General features: G+C 38.8%; 2 protein-coding genes across 2 annotated transcripts in view; both read right to left on the bottom strand.

The window, feature by feature from the left end:
* LOC134671946 (microtubule-associated protein RP/EB family member 1) overlaps positions 1–24,766 on the bottom strand; it is a 186,975-nt gene that overhangs the window by 8,366 nt on the left and 153,843 nt on the right. The window lies entirely within an intron of this gene.
* Positions 3–24,048, bottom strand: LOC134671951 (dynein axonemal heavy chain 12-like). Its single transcript, XM_063529834.1, has 2 exons — positions 23,914–24,048; positions 3–12,450 (listed from the first exon to the last, which is right to left on the bottom strand). Exons 1-2 carry the CDS (start codon positions 24,046–24,048, stop codon positions 787–789), a joined length of 11,799 nt encoding a protein of 3,932 aa, XP_063385904.1. The 3' UTR covers positions 3–786.

Here is a 24,766-nt window from a genome sequence, read left to right as displayed (position 1 = left end):
TATTGTTCGTGTAGTTACGTTATTAATATTTATAAATTTTATAATAGCTTAGTTAGATTAGAAGGTTAAAACTAACCTAGAGCGTTATAGTATTAAGTCTGGACCCGTCTGGACTGGAGACGGGACAATTTTAATTGTGTAAGATTACTCTGCAGCGATTTTGATAGCACAGACTGTGCAAGTGTTATTTAAACGACATTTTTCTATGAAACGATCACTATGTACATCTTATAAACCAAAGACCCCCCCGTCGCGTCTGTCTGTATGTTCGCGATGAACTCCGAAATTTCATGCGGTTTTCACTATCCATAGGGTGATTCTTGAGGAAGGTGTAGAGGTTACCTATGGAGTTAGACCAAGAAAAGTCTGCAACGATTTTGATAGAAGACGCAATGCGTGTTATTTTATTCGTCATAATCTCATAGAAGTTTGACGTTTAAAATAACACTTGCACTGCGTGTGCTCTCAAAATCGCTGCAGACTATGTCTTGATCTAATTCAATTATAGATGGTCAAGCAAATCTTGTCAGTAGAAAAAGGCGCGAAATTCAAATTTTCTATGGGATGATATTCTTTCGCGCCTACATTTTTCAAATTTGCCGCCTTTTTTTACTGACACGATCTGCTTGACCCGGTATAATTTATTAACCCGTGCGATGCCGGGCGGGTCGCTAGTGACGCATACAGTCTGTGCTATCAAAATCACGTCAGATTATCTTGGTATAACTCTAGCCTGCTACAACAAATAAGCAAGCATAAACTTAGTTCATTATTTTAAAAGACTGTCTAATTATCCAACTGCAGTATTAAGGCAACACTTCGTTTAATCCAATGTGCAGACGGCATGTTGGAAGGCAAGAAAAATGGTAACACAAAATTGGACGAATGTCCGGTGGTCGCCAGAACGCCTTTTCTTTCTAATGTTTTATATAGAGGACATTTGTATCTTGTGCATTCACGGAATTCTGCTTTTACTATCGGATATAGCCAAATTGCGGGCATGTTATCATTCAATATTTTTGGGAACTGTTCGGCTATTGCGTATTCCTTTCTGTCCCATCGGCCGCCATCCATGAAAAGACCTTCTACGTAAACTCCGTACTCAGCAGCTTCTGTTTCGTAATCTACGCGACGAACATTGAAATCAAACGTTAGCAAATCTATTGGTATCTTTTTAGACCTAGCATAGTTTTGGACCGATCCAGTTAGAAAAGCTTGTGTGAAAAAAAAGCCTGAGAGCCAAAACGTAGGCGGTTTGCCTTGGTCGTACCACGTCTGTAACCTGTTCAATCTGTCTATAAAATCTGTAACGTAACTAGGTAAAGGCTTCAGGCTAGGATACGACACTTTGCTCCAGTTACCTGGTATTCTACCTAGTAGCATCGCGTTAGCTTGAAGATCTAAAGCCGGAGACATCACAATAAGACCTTTAACAGCTTTTTGTAAGTCTCGCAAAGAATTCCGTATTTCAGCAAGTAGTTTATTGAACCTTTGCATTTCTTGCACTAGTACTGTATTCATAGATTCATTATAATCCACGGGATATTTTTTTTGAGCTATTTCAACATCAAACATCGAAGGAAGTTTGGACAATATTTCCCCTGCCATGTGTACTAGTACCGTTTCTGTATTTCCACCTTCGCCCCCACTGTCTGTTCCTTCTACGAGTACTAACGCTCCAGTTAGAGCCATAGATATAGCATAATCACGAGTTATTCCCGCATTCATATGCAGACCGTAAACCTCCGGAGGCGGATTTACAGGAACGGATTCAATATGCTTTAAATAGTCTTGGTACTCGCATCTGCGAGGGAGGCCGTACTGTGGTCCAATGTCACAGAACGTATGGTTAGGGTCGTTTACAACTCCTGGATTAACATAGTTGTCTAAAATCGTAGTAATAAGCCGTCTATCCCAATCATCGGTGACACGACCCCCATAATTGCATTCACCTGTTAAATACTTTATGGCCACATACTGAATTTCTTCATACTGATTTAAGAACAATTGCAACTGCAGAACGGATATTTGAAAGTCTGAATCGTTAAAACCATATTGAATATTCCAACCTAGGGGACCAAATTTTTTTCTTTCCTGTACCACTGCATGAAAGAAACTTATACCATACAAAAGTTTGCTGAAAGTTTTATCTTTTCCCGGACAACCTTCATAGAATTCTGGTTCTTTTAATGGTTCCGAAATATAAGACCGATTTAAATTATGTTGAAGCCCAGTCGGGGGTTCGTTGGTCATCTTTACACCCACTTGTAAAACAGATTGAGGAAATCTGTCAGAAGGGTAGCTTGTCAACCAAAGTCTAAAACCAAGATCAGTGTTAGTTAAGTCAAAACCTTCAATAATTTTTTCGAGTGTAGGTAGCCAAGACACAGCTAAGTGGCAGTTTTGTAAACATACCCATCCTGATTCTAATTGAGCTTTTTCTATCATTGCTTTAGCTATCGGCCCTTGTCCTTGCCCTAATGATATAAAACTGAACCTATTAGAGTAACCCATTTTTTCACAATATTTTATAAGTGCACCCATAGGATCTGAGCCCGGTGAAAGGATGAATATTAAAGGAGCCAGGCAGTTGGAGTCTGCAAAAGATTTTCCAATGTCGAAGGGCGGCGGTGTGATATAATTACGACCCAATTGCCGTTCTACAAATTCAGAAACTGCTATTGTTAATTTATCAGGCCTTAATACTCTTACTATTAGGAGCTTTTGAAAAGGGCTCAATTTATCCCACTTACCAGGCAAAGGTTTGTTATGTGGGTTTAAATCATCATAAAATTCTTGCCATATATCTAGCTGACTTACAAAATCCTGTTTCACACCCCGAAAAGCTGGCACGTCATCAAGTCTACATATTTCATCCCAAGCTTTATCTGGTATCCAGTCTTTGGGTTTTACCAGAGGATTCTCGACGGCAATCCCTCCGGTTATTAAAAAAATTAATTCATCGTATTGCATTTCCTCTGCAGCCAGCATCATTTTAGAGCACATAATAAAAGAAAACATAAGTTTATCTTTATCGAACAATGATCTACATACATTGCTATATAAATTATAAGTAAATGTGTCCTTCAGAAATTTTAATCTCTTATCCAAATCTTTCGATTTATTGGCATTCTCAATCGATATAATGTAAAGATTTATAAACCACGTCAATGAATATTGATACATGGGATCTACATTCGGCAGCTCTGTGACGCAATAATACAATATTGCGGAATGTGAAGCTATCGGTCTATATCCAAGTCGAAACTTCTCTATAACTATTTCAGTTTCCAAGCTAGCCTCTTGTTTTTTCATTATATCAATAGCCAGTAATTTAGACGAATCTAAAACTTCTATAGCAGATTCATCCTCTAAAATGTCGCCTTTAGATTCTTGTAAGGTGCGCAAAATATCATCTTCTACACCTTTGAGGGCGGCTTTATTAGCTGCGCCTTGAACTATGAGCTTTTCACGTTTTTCTTGCAAGTCAGGGCGCTCTTTAGCTACTACAATTCCGAGTAATTGATCTTCTAAGCCATCCTTAGTAAGAGCAAAATTAATTAGAGTTACTTTATTGAATACTTCAGGAAGATAATGAGGGTTTCGTAGTTTTGTAGTCATATAAAGTCTAAAATTGGGATGATACTCTATGACGTTCTCGCCAAGTGCAATGAATTCTTTACCTCCTTGCATATAAGTATTTTTCAATAACACTGGGTCTAATGGTGCCTCTACCTCTTCTAAGATACACTCAATCAAAGCAGGTTTACCATATTCTAAGCAAGTTTCAATGACTTTCATATAATTGCCATCTGTAAACTTAAGAAGTTGAAGATCATTCGATTTTTCCATTGTTCTGACCCATTTATTTGCTTGTCCTTGTGGGTCTACCAGTAATGACCATCTCATAGAATTGTCTTGTATAATGCCATTGTCAATAGAAAAAGCATCTCTTGGTAACCCCGCAATGCACCAATTCTGTATTTTAATATCAGAACCTAAGACGTCTTTAAGGACATATGTTTCAGAATGTGGCATATCAAGTTTGATTACTAGTTGGCGCCACTGCTCTGTAATAGCAGTTCTCACGGGTAATGTATAAGGAGCTAGATAAGCAATTATTCCACATGAAACCAATATGTCTCCTGCTAAATTATCGTATAACAATTGCAAATTCTCAGCAGCAGCGGTCCAGCGTACTTTCTCTCCTCCTAACCCACCAATTAATTTTTCAGCTCTCCATAATTTATCTATACATAGTTGTACTTCATCTTCAAGAGCTTTCTTTTGAATGTTTGCTTCCGACAACGCTTCATTCAACTCAGCTAGTTTAGCTTCTAAGCGAGCAACCATTGCCTTTTTTTCCTCCAATAAGGCCATAGTTTCTGCGAACTCTTTTTCCGCGGCGTTTAACTTAGCCTTTTTTGGAGCTACCACTTTAGCAACTGCATCGTACATATCCATAGCGATAATCCATTTACACAATCCTTCAGCGGCAGCAGATGCCTTGGCAATTATATGGGGCTTAAAGTTTTTATCGGGCAAATATTCTTTTCTAATTTTTCTCATTGTTTCGATAGGTATATTGTCCTTGTCGTAATTTTTCAGAGATTCTAAGAAACCCATGTCGCCTAATATTCTTTTACTCGGCCCCCAATAGTCTATTATTTTTTTTCCTGGATGGTCAGGATCCGGAATTTTATCTGGAGGTATACCTTTCATAACACAAACTGCAGCCATAACCAACTTGACAGTGGCTGGAGGATTTTTCATTGATTTCACTATAGTTATATCTGCTGGTTTAAGCGTGTTCAAAGCTGCCACAGCATCTTCTAAGATAGGCATTGCTAGAGCTAAATCTGCTTCACAATCTTTTTTCAACTCTGTTGCAGCTGCTGCTTGTACATTGGCAACTTTTTGATCTTCTCTAACCTGTGCAGCGGCTTTGTCGGCAATCTCTGTTTCTTTTTCTATATCCTGCATCATTTTCACTGATTTCTCAGCCATAACAATGAGTTTGGGTTTCAGCTCATTTAAATCATGCTGCATGATAGCCACAGCTTCAGCTGCTTGACCAAGTTTGTCTAACCCATTCATATATCTAAGTTTAGCTGTTTTTAGTTCCCTTTGTTTTTTGTTAGTTAACGACGTGAATGACTTAATTAGATCCAAGTAGGAAGCAGATGTTATGTATGTTTTTCTGCGAAACTGGCTATAGAAATCTGCAGATACTTTGCGAGCGTCCACGTGACATTGTTTACATGCTACAACAGCAGCCAATTTTACATTATCAGGTACATTAACTTTCACCATATAATGATGAGCGACCATTGTCAACGCATCTTCTGGCCAGCTGTCGTACCAATCTATGGTACAACAATTAACCAATGCCGGATAAAGCCTCAATCTTAATCGGAACGCGCCACCGATCGGACTGAAGCATAATACGCAATGTAATTTTGCCTTACACCTTGCAATGTAAAAAGCCAAAATTTGAAGAGGTCCTATATCTAAATTTCTGTTACCGCCTTGTGCTGCCAATCGCACTAACTCAAGAATTTCTTGCTTCTCATCTAAACCATATAAATTAGGAACTTCCCCCGAATTAAGCAAACTGTCTAAGTTTTGAATAAAAACTTCTTCCTTTATTTGACTCTCAGTAAACAAAAATGTAGTGTCTTTATTAAGACCACCTGATTCTCGAAGGACTAATTTCACATCATCCTGCCAATCTTTAACGCTGTAAGCTTTAGTGATTTCTGGTTGATAAACACTTTGACCTAATACTGTACCTGCTAGCCGTGTCAGAGACTGACGACCCGAACCACCTACACCAACGAGTAAAGCATTCCCTGAAGGCATGGACAGTAGACGACATATTTTTGACAAATGTTCTAATGCATAATCGAACAATACAATGTTCATTTTTGCTTTGTGCATACTATTATATTCAACTAACATAGCTATAGCAATGTTCAGAAACACTGTCTTAGAAGGCAACTCATCGTAACGCCTTTCGCCTTCACTACTGTCCAAGTCTAAGTAACAACCAAACATCATAGCTTTGATGGTCTCCTGCGTCACTTCACCATTCTCATTGGCATACGTATCCAATGCGGATTCAAACGTATCCTTCATGAAGTCGCGGGTACATTTTTTTAAAAGGTCATAAAACCAAGTGCGGTCCTCTTCGTCTACAAGTCTATCATAAAATACACGCATTATTTCATGTACCCAAACTCTTACAAAAGTTTTTTTACTTTCAGCCGATTCCTTTCTTAACAATGTACAACCCTGAATGACTCTTGAAAAATCCCTTAAATTGAATATATAATGGGACTTAGCAGGCGTTGGTCGTAACCCCTGACCAGCTTGCTCATAAATTTCCATTGTAGCTGCAATTATATTCACTATTGTTGGTTGAGTATCTTGACCAAATCCGTTTCTCTTCCAACCAAGTTGTAAAAGAGTAGTAAATATTTTCGTCATACTTTCCTTAGAAAACTCATTTATTGAATAAATATTATAATGACGCAACATTCTTGGATATATCAACTGCCGGCTGCCACCGACGGGGCCGATGGCTCCATAGAAGAATGTATCAAGTAGATACAATTTATCTGTAGTCTTTAAATCATACCAATGCTTTTGGTCAAAATAAAGTCTGAGTAATTCAATAGCTGGTTGTGCACCATACACCTCTTTAGCGGGCATGTTCATATCATCTATAAATATAATGGCTAGTTTTCCTTTTGGAGGACCGTAAATATTTTTTCTTCGTTTGTTTAATTTAGAAATCACTAATTCTTGTGTTTGGTTCGCTGACGTCGTGGTTGTAAATGTTATAAAACCTGGTGTGTATCTCTCCATGTCGATTCTAGTCATTAAAAAATTTTGAACATAAAAACTCTTCCCAGTTCCGGTTGGTCCGATCACCATTAAAGGTCGGTTGAATTTTGTATGTAGTTTTAATAAAAACATAAATTTCTCCGCCTCTAATGTAGGTATCACAGTTTGTAAAAGATTAATTTGTTCTTTAACAACAACTGCTTTAACAAAATCGGGCCACGGCTTCCAACAGCCTTTGCTCTTATACATGTAATAATGGTCAATAATCATACCCTCAGAAGGAATAGAAACATCTAAACGTTCTATATTGTGTGGTATCCCCTTTTCACCTCTAAAATACTCTTTAACGAGATCGTCAAATTTTTCACGGGAATCCGTATTTAATATTCCACCCACACCCCACACCAATGCAGTCATCAGAGAGGCTAGAAACCAACAACGTGTATATCTTGTATCTTCTTCCCCTTCAATGGCGTTATCCATAAGCATTTCAATGAGACGAAGAGTACTTATTATCAAATTAACTTCTCCAGCGGTTACCAACTGACTACAATTTCTTCGAACGTAATACACAAGTGGATCAAGCAGCCATTCACACATATCATGAATGTATTGTTCGTTTTCTTCATACCATATAGGGTTTAACGTGTTTAACCAAGATGTATAAAATGGTGCGAATCCTAGTGAAGAAGATTCCATGTAAATCATACCGCATCTAGATACTGTAGCCGGAGAAGCCTGTGAAAGATCCATTACTTCAAATATCATTGACATTACGTTTGACATGGCCATTACTTCGCCAGACGTTAAACACAGTTTTTTATTATCATCCAGAACAGTATTCATATTTTCAATCCATACAGCGTCCACGGGACCATCAAATACAATCCATTTTCTTTCCGGTGTGTCTTCAGAAGCAAAATTTCTGAACATTGTGGCTACAATACCATCGGTCCATTCATATGAAATGGGGTCAAATGCGCCGTATAGTTGTCCCATTGTTACGGCTTTAGGATTAAGGACTTTATAGGTGCATGCACAGCCTCCTGGTTTATTTCTTTCTTCCATTAAAGTCAGTGACTCTGACAATATTTTTAATGTCATTGATTTACCAGAAAAAGGATCACCGACTAACATGAACCCGTGTCTGACTATCATCATTTCGTAAGTTTGAATTATTTTTAATAAAAAGCAATCCTCGGGTTGTAGATTATTAAGTTGGCATGTATGTCGACAGGCGTCCAAGAAAGCTTCATAGTCGGGTTTTGGTAATGTTATACCTGGAAAAAGATCCGAAATAATGCCTTCAAATAAAGGTACGTCAAACGATAAAAATTTCGGTAAATTTACATCTGTTATTGATCTCAGGAGTAATATACTTTCATTTTCATGTGGAAAACTTCTTTTTAAATTGCCGGCAGCTGATAATACGGTTTTAACTGCTCTCATTCCGTAATCGTAATGATTTTGAGAAGACAGCTGTTCAGAGCAAAGTTTGTATGTTGTAACTATTTTTACCGATAAATTTCGAGCGTCTAGAAATCCAAACGAGTACAGAGATATTTCTCCTATCATTGCATAGTCCGGAACCATCATAGCTACAGTACGAAATAGTACTTTCAGGTTATCTGGTAGTTCTGATCTTCCCGCATAGCCAGGATTCATTGTAATACACACATAACAAGCTGGGTTTAAAGTCAGTATAGTACCTTCAAAGTCAAATGTCTCTACCTTTGCTCTCACTGCTCGAACAATACATAAAATTTGCTGAGCTATTACAGATAACACCTCTACTTCTATTCGATTAAATTCATCAAAGCACACCCATGCACCACATGACGCTAAGCCTTTAAAGAATTTCCCCATAGCTTTATAATCTAAGCCATCAGAACAATTGAACACTACACATTGAACAGCAAGTGCTTTGGCCAAATCTTTTGTAGTTTCTGTTTTTCCAGTTCCGGCTGGACCTTCAGGAGCTCCGTTTAAGTGTAAGTAGTACGCACCAACCAGGGTACGATAGCACCTATCCGTCAAAGGAGTTATTACTAACCTATCGGAGTTCCCTAAATATTCGTAAGCGTAATTTACAGTAGCATTAATAATTTTAACATATACCCTCTCCTCTTCCCAGTAATAACGCAGTTGTGCCAACCATTGAAAATCAGTCACTTCTGTAACATTTTTACCGACAAGTTCAAAGATTACATCTTTTGCGTGCACATCTATTACAATAAGTGCTTTTACAGTAATAGTGCTAAGCTTTGTCAAGTCAGTACGCCTAATCACAGCAACAGTTTCATTCAGTTGCTTACTCAAATGTTTATGAAAAGCTTCAAGTTCTTGTAGCTTATGCGTAGCTAAAGCTTCATGAACATCGACTGCCCAGTAAATTTGAGATACAGCTAGTACCACCATACCTTCCCACGATAGTATCCATTCCACACGCCCTAAAGTTGGATATTCGTAATAGGACAGCTCCGTTTCCATTTTAACAGCCTTAAGCATCTGTTCTTCTACTTGCACAAGCCACTTTTCTACAGAACCTCTTGCAGCTTCTACACTTATGGTGTCAAGAAACTCTACTTGCTCTCCTTCCATTGATATCATAGCTGATATATTAAATACCGGGTCAAAAACTAATCTATTTATCCCTTCAAAGCATTTTTTTAAATGAGGCTGTACTTTGAGTGGGTTCTTTGTTTCAGATAGTATTTCTAACATTTCGTCATTCGATAAAAAGAAAAATCTCGGAAAATAGAGTCGTTTCTTTTCCAAATAATTGTTAACGCCGTCGTTAATCTTTTCTAACATGGCGGACGCAAGTTTAAATGATTCCAAAACGCCCAATCCTCCTGCTATTTCTAAAGCATGAGGATCCTTAGCAACACTCCCCATGTATCTTCGATATATGTTATTCACTTCAACAAACATGACACCTTCTTCCGGCATTTGCGCTACAATATCTTTTGAAGAAAATATGGGTAACAAGTATAGCCATTGGCTTTGAACCTTTCCCCATTCATCAACAGTTGCATTAACTCTTACAATCTTTTCGTACCACGCGCGTACTTGGGTTTCAAATGGTTTGACAAATGCAGAACCTCTCATACCTATCGTTTTAAGTATATGATCGTCTAAAACACTTTGAATGTCATCAAGCCCAGATAATATATTAATACCAGTGTCTTTGTATGGGCTAGTTTTAAAACATATATCGGCCCATTCGGCTATCATCTTATTTAGATTAGTTATCAATGCCAGCTCTTTCGTTGCAGCTACACTAATTATATCATATTCGTCAATTTCAGCCCAAAGATTAAAATTTATTATTTTTCTTAAAGTGGTGCCTGCAGTAGGGGTCAGATCGAATCCAGCTATAGACGACATTTCATCCCAGTGTCTTTGCATTAAAGCTCGATTACACATTATATGTGCCATTTGTACATTCGGACGCCACTCTTTGAGCTCAGCAACCGCCTGAGCGCAAAGTTTCATAGGAGCCGGAACATTCTCCACATCTAAATCATCAGGTAATCCTTGAAATCTTCTTTCATTTCCTTCGGCGATCTGTTGTTTAATTTTTGTTCGGTATGCCTTAGAAAGCTTCAAAAATTCTTTGTAGTAAAAATCATGATCTTGTTCAATTTGTTCATGATCTAAATATTCAAATACTCCGTCCATCCAAGTATAATAACTACGTTTCCACTTATGAGCAAGATGAACAAGATTATAGAATGGCAATATGTACTCTTTAAGTTCTTCTAAGTCAGCAAAATTTGTAACTGGAAATTTAAATGTTTTTTCTTCGTGATTTATCCATTCAACTATTTTATCACAGTCAGCCAAACGATAGGCAAATTTGCGTAAATACTCAAGATACTCTAAAGTATGATCAATGTCATCCATATTGTCAAGTTGCTCCAAGTAAGGAAGCATTTCCGCTACTTCTTTGTTTATATACGCTACTTTACGTCGTAGATTATCTTCCATTTCCCCTTTAATTTCTTCATATGCAGCGGCGTTTCTGTCGAATATAGGTTTTATGTCTTTTAACCAATTAACTGTTCGCGTATTAGATGCTACATGTTCAGGCGAGAGAGATGTCATTTCAAGAAGATTGGAAATAATATTTATTTGCCTTGATATCCTTTCTTTCAACTGTTCAACTAATACAGTTTTAGCGTATAAAATATAAACACCTTGTTCTATTAATTCAGCCGCTGATTTAGGTTCAGCAAGCGCTTTAGCTTTAATGATTTCAAACTCATTACAAATGCTGTCGTTCTCAGCCATATGTGTTTTCACTATTCCTGCTATGATATCATTTATGAATTCTAAGGCCTTCCTTTTCAATCCTGCTATCATTCTTAGTTGACATACCACGGAAGGATTAAAGTATTCATTTTCTAATACTGCAGTAATATCTGAATCTATACTCTGAAAGTACAATATCTTATTGCGAGATTCTTCGAAGGTTATTGCATCTTTAATAAATTTTAAGAGTGCTGTTTTCGCTGGAGCACCGTAAAGCATGTCATATTGTAAACGAAGTTGTTCTAAATACTTAACAAGCGGATCAAATACAACATGTAATTGTTTTTGCAGTCTGTCATGTCCATCAAAGTTCAACCAATGGTTATATTGAACCGGTAAAGCATCGAAATCGTAAGGTAATCGAAGATACTGTTCGATTGGCATTAATCGCTGAGATATATTTGATATTGCATCCGCTATGTCATGAAAAGTTTGATAGACAGTTTCCAGAGTCTCATCATAGACAAATTCTCCGTCAAAATCTAGCGCCAAGTTTAAAATGGGCACGGAATCTGGATCCTTCAATGCGTTAATAATTGCATCTATAGATCTGCGCATTAGTTCTTGTATTTGCATTGAAATCATTTTTGTAGCGCAACGTACAAATTTCGAAATCCGTTTAGGCTGCATACCCCGTAGACATCTCGGATTTTTCAACCAATTTACAAGTATTGCGTACCAAGTACTGGATACTAAATAATCTGCACGCTTGATTTCTTCCATAATCTTTGCTCGAAACTCATTCAAATCCAATGGTCCCATAGCTCTATATTTTTTCAAACATATGATGTATGGTGGAAAAGTTTTCTCTGATGACTCAACAACAAGTCGTATAAAAGGATGTAAAATTAGAGAGCCAACTTGAAGTTTTGTACGAAACTTGAGCATTTTTTCATAATTAGGGGTAATCCCATTGAATTTAAATAGTGGTTCTTCATACCTTTTGCGTGAGACGCCGGGCACATCACGAATAACAGTTTTCACACCGTGGTCATGAAGGTCTCTGTTCCACTCGGACTTGCTTTCATTGAATAGTTCTTCTGTGAAGTAGGGGAATGCGTTACGTAGATTGGCCGGCACGAGGCTGATAATCCTTTTTTCCCATGATTTGAGCATGGCGGGTGGCTGTATTTTACTAGCACACTCCTTGAGCGAGGCGATGTATCGTTCTTGCACCAGCTCGAGTCGGTCACGTTCGCGGCGTGGCAGAGGGACGCGAGCGATTTTAACCTTTCTCTCCGACGCTTTCTCTTCCAAGACTTGCCGGAATAATTTTTGCTTCTCCTGAACAAGTACAAATATTAAAAATTCAGAAAACAAAGATGATGTTCCGGTTTGAATGTAATAAGTGAGAGGTTCGGCCCGCGGGCCGCTGGTTGCCGACCGCTGGTGTAGATGTACCTAATACGTGAAAAACTCATTCATAATCAGGTAGAGTAAAACATACCTATTTAGTACCTACATATATGAAGTGTTCACACTATAATGTTAGTGTGATAGGGCTTAAAAACTACATTAATAATAACCCTCTATGGGTTATACGAGTATATTAGCAATAGTAGAAGAGCCGGCCGCAAATTTTCTAACCGACTTGATACCACGATGAAATACACAATGGGAAACCATAAAAGTGATGCTAAGTCCGAATTCGATAGTCTGCCACGGCGGAACTTGCCGAAAGTACGAAAAAGAAGGCCACTTCCGGTGCGAAAAAAGGGGGCTGATTTAACCCATCTGATACCGAAATAATAATTATGGCAGCAGTTAGAAATTTACATGTAGACACATAAAAGCGAAGTCTGCCAGTAGTTTTTTAGCCGGAAGTGCTTGGCAGACGCTCTCAAAGGTGGCCAACGGGACCCCTAATTTAACCCATCTGATACCACCATGAAACCAATTCCAGTCGGTAGGTATGAACCCTCATGTCAGGAATATATAAGTCTGCCAAGGCTATTCCTGCCGAAACACCTTGGCAGACGAGATTATGTAAGCAAGGTCGGCATCGGTTACCCTACACTAACCCATCTGATACCACCATGAAACCAATTCCAGTCAGTAGGTACGAACCCCCATTTTAGGAATATATAAGTCTGCCAAGGTTTTTCCTGCCGAAACACCTTGGCAGACGAGATTATAAGCAAGATGACCATCGGTTACCGTACACTAACCCATCTGATACCGCCATGAAACCAATTCCAGTCGGTAGGTATGAACCCCCATTTCAGGAATATATAAGTCTGCCCAGGCTTTTCCTGCCGTAACACCATGGCAGACGAGATTATGTAAGCAAGGTCGGCATCGGTTACCCTACACTAACCCATCTGATACCACCATGAAACCAATTCCAGTCGGTAGGTATGAACCCCCATTTTAGAAATATATAAGTCTGCCAAGGTTTTTCCTGCCGAAACACCTTGGCAGACGAGATTATAAGCAAGATGACCATCGGTTACCGTACACTAACCCATCTGATACCACCATGAAACCAATTCTATTCGTTAGGTATGAACCCTCATTTCAGGAATTTATAAGTCTGCCAAGGCCTTTCCTGCCGAAACACCTTGACAGATGAGATTATGTAAGCAGCATCCGCATCCGAGGGATCCGTATTTTGGAATTATACAGATTACGGACATTATTAATAGCTGTAGACTTATTTATTACTTTATGATTATACATATTTGTATATTATTATGTTATTAATAAATATATTTATAATTTCATAAACCTAAACTTAATACATTGGGAATTCATTACCTGCTTACGGCAGTAGTAGGGATTAGTGGGTGAGTTCTGGCTCACTGAGCCAGGCCAACAGTCCCTCCCCTTCCCTTGAACCCAAACTAATGTCATTGTAGCTCGAATCTAACCTAATCTATTTTTATTGCTTTTAAAATATTTCAATTATCTACTTTTGCAAAGTTAAATGTTGTAATCTCTATTTCGCAAAATGGAATTTTAATGTGAATTTAATGTATGTGCAGTCTACTTAGTAAATTCAAAATGTTTATTGCAAATCACATTACACATAATTAGGTGGAGCTTATAAGTAGGTGGGTTTACATGTGACACCCTGCAAGGGCACTAGTACTACTATTAGTACTAGTAATTGGGTTTAAAGATATAAAAACACACATTTTATTTCCTATCCTAAGTATCCTATCCTAAGTTTATTCAAATAATATTCTGAACATATATAGTAACATCATTACTTATTCTGTGTACAGTGGAGAAAACGAATGAAATCATGCAATTTGATTTTGCTATTTTTAAATAAAGAGTAACCAAACAGTATTTTCCACAGTTGTTGGTAATGATACCATCTCTTACAATTTCTCTTCATGAACATTTTATGATACCTAACCTTCCAGTTTTCGCCCGAATTAATCAAAAAATTCACCAACACCATTTACACCAACCAAATAGAAAACGGGTCCGTGTCCGAATTCGCGATCTCGAGTCCGGGTCCGCGTCCGGGTCCAGGTTCAGGTAGAAGTCGAATTCAAAATCTTGCTTGTTTTGCCAGTGGGGTAACTTGCTTAACAATCAATTAGAAAAAGACAAGCCGTCGAGGAGTTCCGTTCTGATCACCATCAGCAATACCACTTCATCAAATGCCACTGTTCTTAATGTAAATCCTTATTTGCCTGATGAAAATACAAAAGTCACTATACGATGCCATTCAGATTTGTAGAGTTCCCTCGATTCCTTATGGATCCCATCATTAGAACTTGACCTTGACGAAAATGTGACTTAAAAACCTAACGTGCTTAACAAACATAACGAAGAGGACAAATCCCCAAACATGAGCTATGCGTCGTTGAAGAGTTCCATTCTGATCATCATCAGCAGTTTCACTTCATCAAATGTCACAATTTTGAATGTAAATGCTTGGTTTGTTTATAAAAACACCAGTATCACTATATGTTAGGGTGGTTCAAAAAACATTTTTTTTTTCTAAGGGGGTGCCCCTTATGTGTATTTTGTAAACATAATAAGTGTAACAAAATAAGGGGGTGCCGCTTCTTCTAGCTAGAGTTTGAATTTTTCCCATACAAACGTGAACCACCCTACTACTATATGTATACCTACAAGATTTGAAGAGTGCCCTCGATTCCTCCTTAATCTCACCATCAGAACTGGGTTTTGACAAAGACGGAACCAATCTGTATGTATATACTTACAAGTTACAACTCAACTAAAAAAAGAATTTTCAAAATCGATCCCGAAATGACGGAGATATCAAACAATTAAAAAAACCGAATTAATACCTCCTTTTTAGGGTTTCGTAGTCAAATGGCAAAAAACGGAACTCTTATAGATTCGTCATGTCTGTCTGTCTGTATGTGTGTCTGTCCGTCCGTATGTCACAGCCACTTTTTTCCGAAACTATAAGAACTGTTTAAACTTGGTAAGTAGATGTATTCTGTGAACCGCATTAAGATTTTAACACAAAAATAGAAAAAAAATACAATAAATTTTGGGGGTCCCCCATACTTAGAACTGAAACTTAAAATTTCTTTTACATTAAACCCATACGTGTGGGGTATCTAAGGATAGGTCTTCAAAAATGATATTGAGGTTTCTAATATAATTGTTTTCTAAACTGAATAGTTTGCGCGAGAGACACTTCCAAAGTGGTAAATTGTGTGCACCCCCCCCCCCCCTTTAATTTCTAAAATAATAGAATGACAAAACTAAAAAATATATATGATGTACATTATCATGCAAACTTCCACCGAAAATTGGTTTGAACGAGATCTAAACTAGCCTCTAGACTGCTTGAGTCTCTTCAGCGATGCAATATTGACTATCGGTACATCGAAGTGTTGAAGTGTTTGTATAGTTACGCCACCATGTCGGTCCGAGTCAGGAGCAGAGTGCGAAGGTGATTCTATTGCAAAGAGGTGTAAGGCAGGGAGACGTTATCTCTCCGAAACTGTATACTGCCGTAATGGAAGACGCCTTCAAGCACCTGGAATGGCAAGGACTTGGCATCAACATCAACGGCGAATACATTACTCACCTTTGGTTTGCCGACGATATCGTAGTCATGGCAAAGTCGATGGAGGAACTCAGCATGATGGTCGATGACCTCAACCGAGTTTCACAACGGGTGGGCTTGAAAATGAACATGGACAAGACGAAACTTATGTCAAATGCCAATGTTGTGCCCATCCCAGTCTCTGTTGGGAACTCGGTACTCGAAGTTGTTGACTCGTACATCTACCTAGGACAAGTAGTCCAATTAGGTAGGTCCAACTTCGAGAAGGAGGTTAACCGCCGAATCCAACTCGGTTGGGCAGCGTTCGGGAAACTACGTAATGTCTTTTTGTCCGACATACCTCAGTGCCTCAAGACGAAAGTCTTTAATCAATGTGTGTTATCAGTGATGACTTACGGCTCCGAAACGTAGTTTTTCACTATCGGCCTCATCTCAAAATTCAAAGTCGCTCAACGAGCTATGGAGAGGGCTATGCTCGGAGTTTCTCTGCGTGATCGAATCAGAAATGAGGAGCTCCGTAGACGAACTAAACTTACCGACATAGCCCACCGGATTAGCAAGCTGAAGTGGCAATGGGCAGGCCACATTGCGCGCAGAGAAGATGGCCGATGGGGTCGAAAAGTGCTCGAGTGGAGACCACGGACTAGCAAGACGCTGGATGCGGGTCGCTTCCAACCGGTACGAATGGAGGTCCAAGGGGGAGGCCTATGTTCAGCAGCGGACGTCTTATGGCTGAGATGATGATGATGAACATTGTCCGTCGCCCATGACGTCAGCGTGTTACGCGTTACGCTGTCTCGAGTTTATCATTTTTTCCCCACCTTAAAAAGTGCTCAGCGCCGCTAAACAAGTTTGATATTTCCGGCGGAAGTTTGCATGATAATGTACATCATATACATTTTTTAGTTTTGTCATTCTCTTATTTTAGAAGTTGAAGGGGGGGGGGGGGTGCACACAATTTACCACTTTGGAAGTGTCTCTCGCGCAAACTATTCAGTTTAGAAAAAAATTATATTACAAACCTCAATATCATTTTTGTTTTGAAGACCTATCCATAGATACCCCACACGTATAGGTTTAATGAAAAAGAAATTTTAAGTTTCAGTTCTAAGTATGGGGGACCCCCAAAATTTATTGTTTTTTTTTTTCTATTTTTGTGTTAAAATCTTAATGCGTTTCACTGAATACATCTACTTACCAAGTTTCAACAGTTCTTATAGTTTCGGAAAAAAGTGGCTGTGACATACGGACGGACAGACGCACAGACAGACATGACGAATCTATAAGAGTTCCGTTTTTTGCCATTTGGCTACGGAACCCTAAAAAGGAGGTATAAATTCGGTTTTTTTAATGTTTGATATCTCCGTCATTTCGGGATCGATTTTGAAAATTCTTTTTTTAGTTGAGTTGTAACTTGTAAGTATATACATACAGATTGGTTCCGTCTTTGTCAAAACCCAGTTCTGATGGTGAGATTTATGAGGAATCGAGGGCACTCTTCAAATCTTGTAGGTGAATGAAATGATGATGATGATCCTTCCGGCCGATTTCGACCATGGCGACCACTTCGACTCCTAGTTAGCTCGGCGCTCGTGCGCCCGAATATGGCTGACATAGCCGATCTTGGAGGTGAACCTCCGCGCACATTGAGGGCACGTGAGAACACCAGCCACATAGTGGTAGTGAATGGAAGCAGGCTGGTGCGCTTTCAGATCATCGCGTTTAGTGTCGAGGTCAACTTTACGTTGCTTCTCGAAATCGCGCACTTTGTCATGCACCAGCCTGCGCCACTCAGGACGTTGTGCTGCATATAGTAGTAGGGTGGTTCACGTTTGTATAGGAAAAATTCAAACTCTAGCTAGAAGAAGCGGCACCCCCTTATTTTGTTACATTTATTATGTTGACAAAATACACCAAGTTTGTAATCTTATCTTAACTACAAGGGAGTGCTCAAACACTTAGAAATTCTTCAAATTGTATGAAATCCAAAAAAAATAAGTTACTCTTTTTTAGATTTTTATGTAAGTAGTAGTTTTCACCTTATTTGAAAGTGTGATTTAAAAGATATTATTTTGAAAGAAAATGTTTTTCTACTTCAAAACTTATACATCACATGTGCAAATAGTGTGAAACCAGATATTTAAATAAAATTCTGAATAATACTCTTTTTTTTGGGTTTCAAACAACATACAAAATTTCAACGTGGTGAAGCACCCCCTTGTAGTTGAGATAAATTACGAAACTTGGTGTATTTTATCAGCATAATAAGTGTAACTAAATAAGGGGGTGCCCCTTAGGAAAAAAAAATGTTTTTTGAACCACCCTAACATATAGTGATACTGGTGTTTTTATAAACAAACCAAGCATTTACATTCAAAATTGTGACATTTGATGAAGTGAAACTGCTGATGATGATCAGAATGGAACTCTTCAACGACGCATAGCTCATGTTTGGGGATTTGTCCTCTTCGTTATGTTTGTTAAGCACGTTAGGTTTTTAAGTCACATTTCCGTCAAGGTCAAGTTCTAATGATGGGATCCATAAGGAATCGAGGGAACTCTACAAATCTGAATGGCATTGTATAGTGACTTTTGTATTTTTATCAGGCAAACAAGGATTTACATTAAGAACAGTGGCATTTGATGAAGTGGTATTGCTGATGGTGATCAGAACGGAACTCCTCGACGACTTGTCTTTTTCTAATTGATTGTTAAGCAAGTTACCCCACTGGCAAAACAAGCAAGATTTTGAATTCGACTTCTACCTGAACCTGGACCCGGACGCGGACCCGGACTCGAGATCGCGAATTCGGACACGGACCCGTTTTCTATTTGGTTGGTGTAAATGGTGTTGGTGAATTTTTTGATTAATTCGGGCGAAAACTGGAAGGTTAGGTATCATAAAATGTTCATGAAGAGAAATTGTAAGAAATGGTATCATTACCAACAACTGTGGAAAATACTGTTTGGTTACTCTTTATTTAAAAATAGCAAAATCAAATTGCATGATTTCATTCGTTTTCTCCACTGTACACAGAATAAGTAATGATGTTACTATGGATATGAAATAAAATGTGTGTTTTTATATCTTTAAACCCAATTACTAAGTAGACTGCACATACATTAGTCACATTAAAATTCCATTTCGCGAAATAGAGATTACGACATTTAACTTTGCAAAAGTAGATAATTGAAATATTTTAAAAGCAATAAAAATAGATTAGGTTAGATTCGAGCTACAATGACATAAGTTTGGGTTCAAGGCAAGGTTGCAGGGCCTCAACATGGGAAAAAAGGGGAGGGACTGTTGGCCTGGCTCAGTGAGCCAGAACTCACCCACTAATCCCTACTACTGCCGTAAGCAGGTAATGAATTCCCAATGTATTAAGTTTAGGTTTAATAAATTATAAATATATTTTATTAATAACATAATAATATACAAATATGTATAAGCATAAAGTAATAAATAAGCCTACAACTATTAATAATGTCCGTAATCTGTATAATTCCAAAATACGGATCCCTCGGATGCGGATGCTGCTTACATAATCTCGTCTGTCAAGGTGTTTCGGCAGGAAAGGCCTTGGCAGACTTATAAATTCCTGAAATGAGGGTTCATACCTACCGACTAGAATTGGTTTCATGGTGGTATCAGATGGGTTAGTGTATGGTAACCGATGGTCATCTTGCTTATAATCTCGTCTGCCAAGGTGTTTCGGCAGGAAAAACCTTGGCAGACTTATATATTTCTAAAATGGGGGTTCATACCTACCGACTGGAATTGGTTTCATGGTGGTATCAGATGGGTTAGTGTAGGGTAACCGATGCAGACCTTGCTTACATAATCTCGTCTGCCATGGTGTTACGGCAGGAAAAGCCTTGGCAGACTTATATATTCCTGAAATGAGGGTTCATACCTACCGACTGGAATTGGTTTCATGGCGGTATCAGATGGGTTAGTGTACGGTAACCGATGGTCATCTTGCTTATAATCTCGTCTGCCAAGGTGTTTCGGCAGGAAAAACCTTGGCAGACTTATATATTCCTAAAATGGGGGTTCGTACCCACTGACTGGAATTGGTTTCATGGTGGTATCAGATGGGTTAGTGTAGGGTAACCGATGCCGACCTTGCTTACATAATCTCGTCTGCCAAGGTGTTTCGGCAGGAATAGCCTTGGCAGACTTATATATTCCTGACATGAGGGTTCATACCTATCGACTGGAATTGGTTTCATGGTGGTATCAGATGGGTTAAATTAGGGGTCCCGTTGACCACCTTTGAGAGCGTCTGCCAAGCACTTCCGGCTAAAAAACTACTGGCAGACTTCGCTTTTATGTGTCTACATGTAAATTTCTAACTGCTGCCATAACTATTATTTCGGTATCAGATGGGTTAAATCAGCCCCCTTTTTTCGCACCGGAAGTGGCCTTCTTTTTCGTACTTTCGGCAAGTTCCGCCGTGGCAGACTATCGAATTCGGACTTAGCATCACTTTTATGGTTTCCCATTGTGTATTTCATCGTGGTATCAAGTCGGTTAGAAAATTTGCGGCCGGCTCTTCTACTACAAAGAGAATAGAGTGTATAGAGGCGGATTGTCAAAGCAGGGACTGAAAAGGTACCGTTAAAAACGGTTTTGACCGGTCTTTTTAAAGGTACCCGACCGTTAAAAGTAGCATTTCGGTACCAATATCAATCGGTACCCGTATCCAAACAAGCTTCCGTTCAAACGGTACCATTAAATAAAAGTACCTTTAGGTGTTTTTTTTATAGGTACCCGACCGTTAAACTAGCATTCCATATTGATATCAATACTTTAGGTATCCAAATAAGCTTTAGCCCAAACGGTACCGTTAAATGTAGGCTTCCGTCCAAACGGTACCCTTAAATAAAAAAACCTTATAGCGTTTTGATCTGATAGGTACCTCAATTCAAACATTTCAAACCGGCCACTCGCGAGAGCGGGAGGTAACGCGTGTCTCCCTCTCACTTTTCACTAAGTACACAGATCCCAATGTGATTGTTTGTGAATTATATTGTCATCATCATCATCATCATCATCATCATCATCATCATTGACATAAAAGTCATCATGGGTGTCGTTTTATAGGTTTCAGGGAGTGCAGAATTAAAAAATGATGACAATTTTGGAATCCAAGATGTCTGACGTGCACTTTGACATAAAAGTCATAATGGGTGTCGTTTTATAGGTTTTAGGGAGTGCAGAATTCAAAAATGATGACTCGGCACTCCTATGTCGACTTTTATGTCAAAGTGCACGGCAGACATGTTGGATTCCAAAATAGTCATCATTTTCGAAACCGGCACTTCCTAAAACACCCATAATGACTTTTATGACAAAGTGCACGGTCGCTATCTTGGATTCCAAAACAGTTATCATTTTCTAAATCCGCAGTCCTGAAAAGCTATAAAACAACAAAGACCTTATTACAAAAGGCATAAGGTCCTTTACCTACTGAAGACCGTTAGCCTTAACGGTACCGATTGAATTTTATTTATTCGGGTACCGTTACTATTTGATACCTTTTCAATTGATACCTTTATATTAGATACTGGTATTTTGCCGTTTTATTTGGGTACCCTTACTGTTGGATACCTATTCTATTGATACCTTTATTTTAGGTACTGCTATTTTGCCGTTTAATTCGGGTACCGTTTCTGTTGGATACCTATTCAATTGATACCTTTATTTTAGGTACTAGTATTTTGCCGTTTTATTCGGGTACCATTACTGTTGGATACCTACTCAATTGATACCTTTATTTTAGGTTACCGGTCTTTTGCGGTTTTTCAGTCCTTGTGTCAAAGTAAATTATGTAGCCACTGTAAATTTACTTCCATCTTTCGATAGAAGATTAACACTGTTAGAAAGCCATTTGACTAGCTAGGCCAAAGGTATGGTGCAATGTTTTGGTTTGGAGCGATGGCGTAGTGGCGCCATAACCTTCAGCCTACGCTCGAGGAGATGGCGTTAATATTAATATTTAAAAAGTTAACACATATCAGTGAAATTAGCTTTAACTTGTTTTACTTATAAAGCTAGGCTATGTTTGCAGGTTTGAACGTACAGTCGCCGGCCAAGCGATTCACAATGTCTGAACACGCACTCTAACGGCCTGACAATAGAGGCGTGTTCAGATATTTGTGAGCGCCTAAGCCGCCCCGATATATCTGATCGCGACTGTAGGTACACGTTTAGCAAAGTAATCCTGCAGGCTTAGCACAGGAGCGCCGCGACAGTTAATTGTATTAGTTATAGTAAACAACCCTAATAATGGGCTCCAAAAATCCTGTAAAATAAGTATTTAGGCACCTAATATCAGTTTTTGAACACTGGCAATATTTTACCATAAACGAATCATAGGTACAGCTGCTTTAGTTAGACGTTTATTAATTTCTGCCTCTTTTAAAAGAAATGAAATAGAGTTAGACTAGGACAAGTCTGCAACGATATTGATATCACACGCAGTGCAAGTGTTATTTTAAACATCAAACCTCTAAGAAACTATGTCGTATAAATATTAAAATTACACTTCACTGCGTATGAAGCGTACCTATGCTATCAAAATAGTTGCAGACTTTTCTTGGTCTAACTTTATGTTCTTTATAATTTTTATTTGTTAATTAAGTTAAAAACAATTGCATTTGTTATTGAATTTTTCTTTTGTGGTGCAATAAAGTGTATTTTCTTACTTACTTGCAGTAAGTACCTAGGTATCTTTAATTAAACACGTCAAAAGAAAAAAAGACGAATAGAACAACTTTTACGCGTAGAGCGGTACAAACTTTACAGGTATCAGTAAAATAACAAAACTCACACACACATTTTTCATAATTGTCTCATAATTGGTGCCGTTACCACACAGAAACACGGGTAGTCTATCTCGCACTCGAGCAGGCGTGTCTCACTCCGCGATTTCGTCGCTTTGCTGCAGGTAGCTAAAAGTACATCCGTTCGGCCCCAATTTTGGGGTTTGCCATAAGCCGCGCGTGGCGCTGTCGCCACCTAGCGGCCATATCTGTGCTGATCGTAACAGACGCGTTTTGTTAGAGAGTGAGTCTTCTGTACTTAGTACTATTATTTATTCTGTGACTCGAGATACCGTCGTAGGCCGTAGCGCTCCCATGCTAAGCCTGATCACAATCGAGCTTTGTGTGTCGGAAGTTTAATACTTATTGTTTTAAGACCTTTAAGGCCAAAGCACACCGGCTGCGTGTGCGTAGACGTGCACGTGCGCTAAAATGTTTGAGCTGCGCCACACGCCACTAATATAAATAAAATAAATATTTATTGTGCCACAAATGAGCCAAATGTGGAGTCTTGCCATTTTCGCGCTTCGCGTCTCCTTTGATGGCTCCTCTACACGACGCGCCAATGTCGGCCAACCCAAGGGACGCATTTATGCGTTAGAGGGAGCAAGTGATATTGCTATCTCATTCTACCGAATAGCTGCGTCCCTTGGATTGGCCGACGTTGGCGCATCGTGTAGTGGAGCCATGACGCGGGCAAAAACGCGAACTGCGAAGGCGTGAATTACTGCCAAATGGACGCCACACTTACGTTCGCAGTGTCGTGTCGCCGCCGCCGTGATTCACATGAGTGTGGAGGGCCCTTCATATGGATAGATATGTATATTAAGAACGCACATGTGCACGTCAACGCAGACGAACCCGGTGTGCACAGGCCTTAGGTCTTCTAAGAGTTCTAAGTTGATAAATACCTTGATCCGGTTGTAAGGTGGTTGCGGAGTAAATGGTAAGTTATCCATAAAATGAACATCTGGTAAGGGTAGCATCTTCGGAATTCGACATCCGTTCTTCGTTTCTAGAAGTTTTCTCAGTTCGTGCTCTTCCATCGTATTGTACGTGCGGTTTCAAAATTCCTTTCCTAAAAACTTACACAAATAACAATGTTCCATGATACTAAAACTGTAGGTAAATGAACTATCCTTCGAAATAATGTACCTATTTCTAAGAAATAGACTCAAATGTATATTTTGATAGAAGAATATGTCATTGTTTTGTAAATATTTAAGTTGCATAGCGACGGTTTTTAGTGTTCTGTACTAAAACGGAACAAAAGAGGTCTTATGGTGCGATTATTTCAAATTGCTAAATAATGTATCTCGGGTACGTATATTTTTTATTCTGTGTCGGATTACTTAATAATCCCACCAAAAACATTTTCATGTAAAATGTTGCCAAGGCGAAACCATAAGCCTCGCACCTCGCACTATAGAAAAGTTATCAGATCTCTTGTAATAGAGCCAAGCTACTAACTCTACAAGCCCTAACTTCACAAACTCTACACCAGTAAAAATATGTCAAATGTGTTAAATCAGAATAGGTTGATATATTACAAGCTTTTATTTAGTTTCACCTGACCGTTGTCTGTAATCAAATCTTGCAAGTTAAAGAGCCATTTCCCGGTTTCCGATTGAGCTGAAATTTTGCATGCATGTATAAATCGGATGACAGTGCAATATTATGGTACCATCGAGCTGATCTGATGATGGAGACAGGAGGTGGCCATAGGAACTCTGTGATGAAACAACGCAACCGATTTGTGTCAGG

The sequence above is a fragment of the Cydia fagiglandana genome, chromosome 16, assembly GCF_963556715.1.
Source record: "Cydia fagiglandana chromosome 16, ilCydFagi1.1, whole genome shotgun sequence".
In the NCBI taxonomy this organism is placed as follows: Eukaryota; Metazoa; Arthropoda; class Insecta; order Lepidoptera; family Tortricidae; genus Cydia; species Cydia fagiglandana.
The sequence above is the reverse complement of the archived record's forward strand: the minus strand, read 5'-3'. Positions and strand labels throughout refer to the sequence as shown.

What these genes read in the sequence shown, in the direction of transcription:
- LOC134671951 (XM_063529834.1), bottom strand. Translation starts at nt 24,048, where the DNA reads ATGGAAGAGCACGAACTGAGAAAACTTCTAGAAACGAAGAACGGATGT. An exon ending in CACCTTACAACCGGATCAAG is followed by an intron (nt 12,451 to 23,913) that starts GTATTTATCAAC and finishes GTACTTGTTCAG; the next exon opens with GAGAAGCAAAAATTATTCCG.